The sequence below is a fragment of the Chelonoidis abingdonii genome, chromosome 4 (assembly GCF_003597395.2).
Source record: "Chelonoidis abingdonii isolate Lonesome George chromosome 4, CheloAbing_2.0, whole genome shotgun sequence".
NCBI classification, from domain to species: Eukaryota; Metazoa; Chordata; order Testudines; family Testudinidae; genus Chelonoidis; species Chelonoidis abingdonii.
The window spans coordinates 42,749,888-42,759,792 of NC_133772.1; the positions used below are offsets into that span (position 1 = coordinate 42,749,888).

Here is a 9,905-nt window from a genome sequence, read left to right on the forward strand (position 1 = left end):
AGAATTGTAATTCAGATACCTTAACAACATCACAATAGTTTATCTTTTTTAAAAAAATTCCCTTTTGATCTAAATAAATGCGTATAGACGTATTTCTGCATGTGCGTGCATCTGTGTATGTGAGTGACAACCAACTAGCTCATATGGTCATGACCAAGCTATATTTCAGAAGAGAAAAGAAACACATTTATCACACTTTTCCTAAAACGAAAAGCTACAATTTCAAGTTCAGTATTGAATATCTTGTCCTTCCCTCCCCACCCCCTGCTATTTCTGGGTTTTCCCCCCTTCCAACTTACTTTAGCACCATAACACATTTTAAACATTACAATCCCTCTTCAGATACTACACAAAAATTGTCCCATAAAAATAGTGCTTTTTGCCAAAAAAAGTTATATATATTATATATATAAATCAATTAAATCCGTGGCAAATGTGCAATGCAGACGCCTCCTCTATTTAAAGTGAACATCAGTTCACTTCCTCTTTTTTATTTTCCCCCTTTCCTTTACCTCTTTCTCACACTTCATCCGTGATTTTAAAAAGGTGCAAGTCGATTTGGAATCTTGTAATTAAGCACATACACACAAATAAATTCAGATGGGTCTTCTTGGAATTTCTTCTCAGTTACTTTTTTTTTTTTTTAAGTAAAGGTCCAAAAAAAAAAAATTGCGCTTTACAAAAATAAGAAAAAATACCAAACAAAATAATGGAGAGGGACTGAGAAAAAATTTAACCCCTCCAAATAAATTTTGCCCCATTTTTTTCACTTTATTGTCAAGAAAGACATGGAATGGACTCTTCTGGTTTTCAATTTCATATTCTTTTTTTTCTTGCTCTTGCTCTTTCTTTTGCCTTCTGTTGCTGGCACGTGGGATGTCATACCCTGCCCAATATTAAAATAGTTCAAGTGCCAAACGGTCCCTTTTAAGTATGGGCTTGAAAATACTGGCTAGTGGGGGAACAAAACAAAACAGAAGTTTAAAAAAAAAAACACTTTAATGCTTAAAGGACAATGCCACAGAAATTATGTTGTTGCTGACAATGCTGTAATCCCCTTCTCACTAAGTCAGTTGTTTGGTTCTCTTTAAATTGGCGTTACAGTGCCCCCTTTTTATTGCTTCTGGGTGGAAAGGCAAAATCCCTCTTGCTTCACAGCCAAGAGGGCTAAGGACTAGGGAAGTTAGGCCTCAAAAGTCCCCCCCAGGAGATTAAAAAAAAAAAATAGAATCCATTTCACAGTTCATTTCCGATTGCCTGATGTTTCTGAGGAAACTTGCACTACCAGGGGCTTCTGGCTGGGCAGGGAGATGAGGGGACGATGCACCTTGGTTTCATCAGATGCTTGCAGCCCTTCAGCTTGCCACCGGTACCTGCGAGCACGGAGGATGCTGGGAACTCCCTGTTGTAGGCGCTGTGAGCTCTTTTTCTGCCACACATCATATTTGGAGTACTTGACATGTGAAGGTTTTTGAAAGCTATCCTGAAAGAGCAGAAAGGGGGTGGGGTGGTAAAGGAAAAAGAAAATGAGGGTCACTCTGAATAGACCATGACACTGTGGGCTGTTGTTGCCACAGTGAAACCCAGCTAGGCAGACCTGCCAAAACTGGGCTTCTGAAAGTAAAAGAGGTCACGCGAGTCAGCAATAGAACTCTGGAGTCATATGACCAGTCTCCCTCTTTCGCCACTAGATTACAATGCTTTCCTATTGCTCTAGCAGCCATTACCGCTTTTTGTGACTGAGCTACTTTCACTTTGTAGTGGCCAGCACACATTTTCTAGATCAGGGCTGGTGTGTTTACCTGCCCCATCCGCAGATCCGGCCGATCGCGGCTCCCACTAGCCGCGGATCACTGCTCTGGGCCAATGGGAGCTGCTGGAAGCTGCAAGGGACTTACTGGCCACTGCTTCCAGCAGCTCCCTCTGGCCCAGAGAAGCGATTTGTGGCCAGTGGGAGCCGCGATCGGCCGGACCTGTGGACGGGGCAGATAAACACACCAGCCCGGCCCACCAGGGACTTTCCCTACAGAAGCGGCGACGCCTTTCTGAGAAACCCTATTCTAGATGATCTGGTGTTCCTTTGTGTTTTTATTAAACTCATTTGATTCTTCTCTTGCCTTTCCGTTTTAATCTTTATTTACCCTACTCTCTTTACTTACTTCATCTAGTCATCTGATCTCTCACTTTATTATATGTTAGTTTTGTACAGGTTATTTTACATTATTTCCCCATTCAAGATATTTGCTCTGTGTTCCATGAAGGTCTCTAGGTACTGTTGTTACTGCAGAAGCAGCAGATCTTAGAGACAAGAGCTTTCCTCTCCCGTGGGATTTGTTTTTTTAAAGAGCAGCTGATTTCTAGATACAATCTTCACTTACCTTGCTGAGTGCTGGTAGGACCACAAGAGAAGAGGACGAGAGGTCCCGCTCGGACTTAACAGACTTTGCGCAGTATGTTTCCAAAAGAGCAAGGTCGCAACTCCGAAAACAGCACTCCTCCACTATGCCACGGTTGAATCTTCTGTTATTTCGTCCCACGGGTCTACCTGAAATGGCAGACCTAGCAGTTAGCTATCAGTGGTTTTGAATTAGATTGTCCTCTCTTCTTCCTATGTCTGCACACAGAACCTAGCATATTTTATGTACTACTGCAATATAAACAACACACAGTTTTTGTACCAGTGTAAATATTTCAGTTAGGGGTGTCATTTTTTACTGATGTAGTTATACGTACCGCTTTTAGTTTGGACACCATTATTTTGGTATGAAAGTGCCTTATAGTGGTAGATTTTGTTCCCCTTCCCATATTGGAACAGCATTATAGGTATAAAGCCTCTTTAGACTCATATAACTGCATCTGTGAGGTATAGTTAAAGTGGTGCAATTTTTTAGTGCGGACAAGGCCTAAATAATACACAGATGAGTATTAAAGCCTCTGGTGTTGTTTCTGGCAATTGTACACTAGTAGAAAGAGGTAGCAGCATTCTTTATGTGTAGGGGTTCTACCAAATTTGCGGCTGTGAAAATTGTGTCATGGACCATGAAATCTGATCTCCCCCATGAAATCTGGTCTCTGGCTGCCCAGCTCTGAAGGCAGAATGGAGAGCAGCAGCTGCTGGCTGGGCAACTAGCTCTGAAAGCTGTGCCATGGCCAGCAGTAGGACCACCAGGCAGCAGCCGCCACTCTCCTGCCAACCGGCTTTAGGTAGCGCCACTGCCAGCAGCAGCGGAGAAGTAAGGGTGGCAATACCACAACCCTCTCATAGGCTTATGACCCACTTGAGGCCCCCAGTTTGAGAAATGCTGCGGAGAAATCAAACTTTTTTTGCTGGTTGGGCCACATCATAAATAGCAAATTTCGTAACTGTGTGACACATCCGCAGAATTAACTATTTATGCCATACCAGCCCATGAAAAATGTGTGATTCCTCTGTGATTTAAGTAGACCCCTCCTTATGAGGTGCCAAACTTCCATTGGAATGCTCACATTCCAGCCGTGAAGGGGACCAATGGAGGGATAAACCAGTTGCAGCCATCTAAGAATAGTTATTTAACTTCTTAACAGAGTCTTTTAATACAGGTTTCTTCTTCCGTATTTCTCTGCAAAAGAATGCTGTAGCCAGCAGTTACATTTTCAAATGCTCTGCGACAAGGGGGTTTCATTTCACTGTGTAATTAAAACCAAAAACACTGGAGCAAAGGCCTAGATAGCTTGATATCTTAAACAAACGAAAAAAACAGACATTCAAATTTGCCCACACTTCCGCATGAAATGGGTCAGCTTGGGAAGTACCAAACTTCTCAACCACAAAATGTCCTGGAACCAAACTGTCACTTTTGTTTTGCACATTCCCCTCCATCCCCCACAAGCGTTTGTAGTGTTTTTTTGCACTTGGCTGTTGTGGAGTTAGCTGGAGGGGTCTCTTTCTGAGCTTCAGAAACTAGACCAGGGGTTCTCAACCGGGGATTGCAGTCCTTGGGCATGGGGAGTGGGTCGTATCACTTTGCCCTTCCCATATTGCTAAGTGTGTGTGCGTGCACATATGAGTGGTGGGAGGAAGTTCTAGGTAGATGGTGGGTGTAGTGGGGTGGTTATCCCACCCCTGCCCTGAAGGGCTTAATACACCCCTGGGAAAGGGCTGTGGCAGGGGAAAAGCTGGGCTGATTGGGAAAGCAGCCACAGCTGTAGCCAGTGCAATCAGGGCCCAGCTGGCCCTTATAAGAGGGCAGTGGGCCAGAAGGAAAAAGAGACCCCCTCTCTAGTTTCTTGAGGGAGAAGGACCTGGCTGCCTGGGAGCTGAGCAGGGTACCTGAGGTGGAGCAGTACTGGGGAAGAGTAGAGTGAGCTGGGGAGCTCCAGCCTAGCAAGACCCCAGGATGCAGGCTTAGTTAAGGGCCCACAAAGGGTACTGGAGCTGCACAGGGGCAGCCCAGATATAGGCAGGGCCGGCGCTTTCATTTAGGCGACTTAGGCAGTCGCCTAGGGCGCCAGCATTATGGGGGGGGCGGCAGGCGGCTCCGGTGGAGCTGCCGCAGACATAACTGCGGAAGGTCAACTGGTCAAGCGGCTCCGGTGGACCTGCCGCAGGCATTTCTGCGGACGGTCCGCTGGTCCCGCAGCTCCGGTGGACCTGCCGCAGGCATGCCTGCGGCAGCTCCACCAGAGCCGTGAGACCCGCACGCGGGGCGGCGAAATGGCCCGGCGCCTAGGGCGCCAGAAACCCTGGTGCCGGTCCTGGATATAGGCAGAGGGAGCTGGTCCAATCCCCCTTGTTGATGATGAGTGGTTTACAGACTGCTGTCTGCCCCAGGAAGTGGAGGCTAGATGATGACTAGCAGTAGCCACTGAGGCAAGGTGGGGATAGGGGGTTGGGGGATCCTCTAGGTGGGGAGACCCAGATTGTGGGTTGCTGCTAGGGGGCAGAACCCTGATGTAAAGGGGACTGCGGTCCAGGAGGGACACGGGGGCCAGCAGCAGGTGAGAGGGCGCTCCGGACTGGAAGAGCTAATTCCCAGGACTACCAGCAGGAGGCGCCAGGGTGGTGAGTCTTCGCCCCACCACAGTGGGAAAGGGGACAACATCCTGGTATAAGAGATGTTAAGAGCCGGTGATCTAGAAACAGTATACCAATTCTACTCCACTTCCCCGGTCAGAACATAAACACTGCAGGCTACTTGCACTTCTCATTTTCATGGGCACAGAGAACTGTGCAGAAAGATCCAAGTTCAGCAAAACACTTAAGCATGTGCAGGATTTCAGTGGGACTCTTCATGAGCTTAAAGTTAAGTGCTTTGCCAGACTGGGGTCTTAGTTACATCAAGCATTCTTCAGACCCGTTAAAGAATAACCTACCAACTCTGCCTAGACACACACACTCTCATGTTGATGATGTACAGTAAATATGTAGTACGAAAGGAAGCCCCTGGAGACATACCACTAGTTTAATTACTTTTAAAACTAAAACAAAAAACACAACCTCTGTCCTTTTGCATCTGACATCCCCATTTTCTGCCTTCGCCGCACAGCCACATTTTTAAGGTCACTAGAACAAGTAAGGCACCAGAGTGAATCTGAGCTGCTATAGGGGACTTTGCTGACTCGCAACATCTAGCCCAGCTTCTGGAATCATTTAAAAAGAATTATTTTTTTTTCTTTTCAGAAAACATTTCAGGCCCGACCTTTAATCAGCTAGCTGTGAAGGTTAGAAGGATGGTTGTCTCCCTAGAAAAGTTCAGCGAAGGGAAAAAGACAAGCATTGTTGGGAGTTCTTCTCTCATTAAAATGTTGGTGGCATGTGAACCCCCTGCATTTGGATTGTTGTATTTAAAGGCAGAGCCCTCTCCCCCAGCCTCATGCTTAGGACTGTGGCTCCCCCATTTAATTCTAAATTCCAACCCCAGCCCTACCCTGATTGTTGAGCCAGTCCCCTGGCATCAGAAGTCAGAAGCAGTGGCCAGTTCCCTGTGACTGGCTGCCAGCCGTGGGACATAAAAGGGTGCATTTTAGTGCCTTGCTATCTGTAGGGAAAGCCCCATGACTGCAATGATGTGTCCTTATGAGCACCTGTCCCATTGGTGAGTCTGTGCATGTATTCCAGTTTGTAATACCCACTAATCAGCAGGTAAACACTAAAGGCAGCTGGATGGGAGAGAGGTAGATGCCTCACTTACAGATACAGTGGATGTACTCTTCTCTGTGTGTGCTTAACTCCCATTAAGGTCTATGGCAGGGGTAGGCAAACCATGGCTCGTGAGCCATATGCAGCTCTTTTACAATTAAAATGAGACTCATGGTGGCCCTCATCCTCCCCATCCCCCATTCTCCACCTACCAGACTCATCAGGGGCAGGGGAGAAACTCAGGGCTTCTGCTCTGTGGTGGGGCTAGGGGGGAGGGGGTCACTCAGGCAGGGCTTCAGCCTCACGGGGCATACTTGCTGGGGCTGGGGCTGAGGACTTCAGCAGGAGTGGAGCTGGAGCCCCAAGCCCCGAGAGGTGCTTCCTGTAGGACTGAAGCCCCGAGACCTCCTTCCCCACAGGGCAGAAGACCCTAGCCCTGCCACCCCACCACAGGGCTGAAGCCCTGAGCCCCAGCAAGCATGCCTGGCCTTCAATTATCGTACGTGGCTCAGAGGATCAATAAGTTTGGCCACCCCTGGTCTATGATAAATGCAGGCCTATGCAGAGAGGGAGGGAATACTCGCTCCCTACCTGAGTTCATACTAAGAAGGGATCCACAGCTGGCCAAGCATTTACCTGGATAACTGATCATACTCAGCTGCTGGAGAGCTAACATGACAAATGTCCCCTTTTCTATTACAGACACTGGACTAGTTCCTATAAGCAATTGAAATCTAGGAGAATCTAAGTACCTGCACTGTCCCTGCTGTCTGAAAAGCTAGGAACAGCTCGAATATTTAGCATATTTATGATTCCAGGAAGGGAAGAGGGAGTGTAAAGTGAAAATCAAGAAAAAGCAAAGTGACCCTTTTGGATAGTACTCCATGCACATTCACACTAGTGGAAGGCTGTGTCCGCATTTCTGATCTAAGGTGCTGAAGTGCATAAGGTTGGGGGAAGGGATTATGTTTTAAAGACTTAATGTTTCTTTCAAAGAGAGAAGTTAGCTATCAGTTATGTATATTTTCCAAAGCACCTAAGTGACTTAGAAGCCTAAATGCTATTAACGTTTACTGACACTTAGAAGCCTGAGTGTGGGATTCAAAAAGGTATTTGGGCACTTAACTCCTACTTATTTCAATGAGGACTTGGTACCTAAATCTCTTGGCAAATTCCAGCCTAAGTCACTTTTGAAAATGGGACTTAGGCATTTTGGAAAATATTAACCAATATCTACTTCACACAGTTATGTGTGGGATTCTCAGAAATACACATCATTGGCCTAACTCTGCTCCCATTGAAATCAATGCAGCACCAGACACTCTTGAAATTCCCACCCTTAGTTTGGCAAGTGAGTAGTCCAATATGGCCTTGTGTTTTTGCTTCTGCTGTTTCCACCTTCCATTCTTCAATCCTTTTTCCCAACCTCAACATTCCTTTCCCACCAAAAAGAAAACAAACAAAAACACTTGAAAACCCTGAGAATCTGCAAAGTTATCTGCTGTGTAACTGTCTGCCTGTTGTTTTCCTTGCTCACTTTGCTGCCAACTATTTTCCTATGATAGGACACATTTCCAATTACATAATTGTATGATGGCCGGGGATTTGAATCTCACCAGAAGCCACTACAACCTTTCATGAAAGATTTAGTGCTTTTAAAAACAACAAACAAGGATATTCAGTACCAGAAACTACTGCTAGATAATGACCCAAAGGCAACAGAAGCCAGGAAATGTCTAGTTAAGGGTGATAACACTGCTGGACTAGGTTGGGGTGAGTGTTAGTTCCCTAATGTGATTTATTCATGGACTGAAGGGTAAATTTTTTGGCTTTTGGCCCATCTGTGGCCTCTTGCCTTAATGTCACTGAAACACGTGAGGAGGTTGGGTTGCTGTATTACCACACTGAAATGCACTATTGTGGAGAATTTATTCCTTGGCAGAGGTGAAGGAGGAGGGAGCAGCAGCCATTCACTCCCACATTAGTGCAAGAGTTAAATGTTTGCCTTTCCCCTTGTGTTATCTATTTAACTAATGATTGTATTTTCACAAGGAGACCTGCTTCCTTTCCTGCTCCATAAATCAATCATTCCGTTAAAGCCCTATGCTTACTGGGCATGCTCCTCTGAAATCGACCTCCAGTACTGTACCAGGTTACCCAGAATCCCTACACTTTTATTATCATTTAAAAACAGGACCTCTCCTCGATCACTCCACACCCGAGTTGGAGCCCGCCTGGGAAGGTTTGAAGTATGTTATAGAATGAGCAGAGTTAGCAGTAACATTAGCTCACGTGAACGCTGCTAGAGCAGTGCAAGTGCATTTCATAGCAAAGTATTATGCATCGTCTCTGATCAATGTTTTCAGAGGTGATGGGCACCTGCATCTCCCTGTGACTTCAATGTGAGCTATGGAGCATCTGTGGGAAAATCAGGCCAGTGCTACTTAGGTGCCTAATTTTCTGCACGGATTTTTGCTTTGATTTGCAGCGAGAAAAAGTGATTGTGCTCAGTCACCTAGCTACTGGGCTTCCGGGTGACTCCAGGCAATCACTTCCCCTTGCTGTGCCTCAGTTTCCCCACCTGTAAAATGCAGCTAGTATTGCCCTCCTTTATAAAGCACTTTGAGATCTCCTGATGAAAAGAGAGCTAGGTAATATTATTATAGTCATGTAGATTCTACTATCACTAATACTTACACTGCAGAGCAAATACCTGCAGAGTAACTGCAGGCCTCAGCTTTGTCATGCATGTAAGTAGCAAACAGGATTTTTGATAGCACTTCTTCTCTCTCCCTTAGTATGATGTGAAACAAGTGCTACTTCAGGAGGCACATGGGTGTATGCACATGCATATCCTAGGTGACATAGTAAGGAGCTGAAGGAAGAAGATCCAGTCCTGCTCATGTCACCTACATTCAGATCTGCCAAATCAAAGTGAGTGTGGCAAGCGTGGCTGGGCAGATGTCAGGTGACCACCTTTCTGCTTTTCATAGGAGTGCAACACAGCAACAAGTGTCACTGGGTCATGCTGCTGGTCTGGGAGCCCATTGCTGGAGAGCTGGTATCCGGAGAAAGCAAACTGACCAGAGTAGCACCTAATGTTCAGAGCTTGTTTTTAGAGCTCACAGAGGAGGAGAGGTACTGGCTGACCTGTTCCTTTAATTCAAACAGCCCCAGGACACCAGCCACAAAGTGGGGACAGGTTTGCTAGACTGGTCATCCCTAAATTTCTCTGGCTCCCCCACCCCTCTATCAGCTTCTCAATCAAAATTGCTGCTAGCACTTACCCATTCATGCGCTCAAATGTATGTATGCATAAAGGAGACTGTGTGTTAGACAGACACCTGTCAGGCATGGTCTAGATAATGCCATGAGTGCAGGGGACTGGACTAGATGACCTCGCGAGGTCCCTTCCAGTCCTGTGACTCTATGTGAATAGCTGTATGTATGTGGGGGGAAATGCACACATGCACATCTTTGCATGGAGTGGGGGAAATGCATGTACTTGTTCATGGCTGTGTGGGGAAGGAACAGTGTGTACACGCTGGGTGTTTGCGTGCCACACACAGGAGAAATTTTAGGATTCTCTGGAGCCCTCTCCCCGTTTCTCCAATCAGTCAAGCACCAAGCCAAATGGAATGAGACTTTGGGTGTAAACAATCCCCTCTCCCCTGTCAGAGGAATGTAGAGACCAACAAGAGAGCCTTTGTCAGATGGCTGGGCAGCCACAGCCATTGTCTCAGTCCCCCCCGCCTGCCCCTCCCCCCACCCAGCAGCAGCTCTTCCC

At 46.4% G+C, this 9,905-nt stretch overlaps 1 protein-coding gene across 1 annotated transcript in view; it reads right to left on the reverse strand.

Moving 5' to 3' along the window:
- Positions 1-289: 289 nt before the first annotated feature.
- IGF2 (insulin like growth factor 2) overlaps positions 290-9,905 on the reverse strand; it is a 30,293-nt gene continuing 20,677 nt past the window's right edge. Inside the window, exons 3-4 of the mRNA XM_032771043.1 lie at positions 2,379-2,545; positions 290-1,483 (exon numbers count right to left, since the gene is read on the reverse strand). Of these exons, the coding sequence (XP_032626934.1) occupies positions 1,244-1,483; positions 2,379-2,545 (407 nt within the window). The 3' untranslated portion in view covers positions 290-1,243. The remainder of the gene's footprint in view (positions 1,484-2,378; positions 2,546-9,905) is intronic.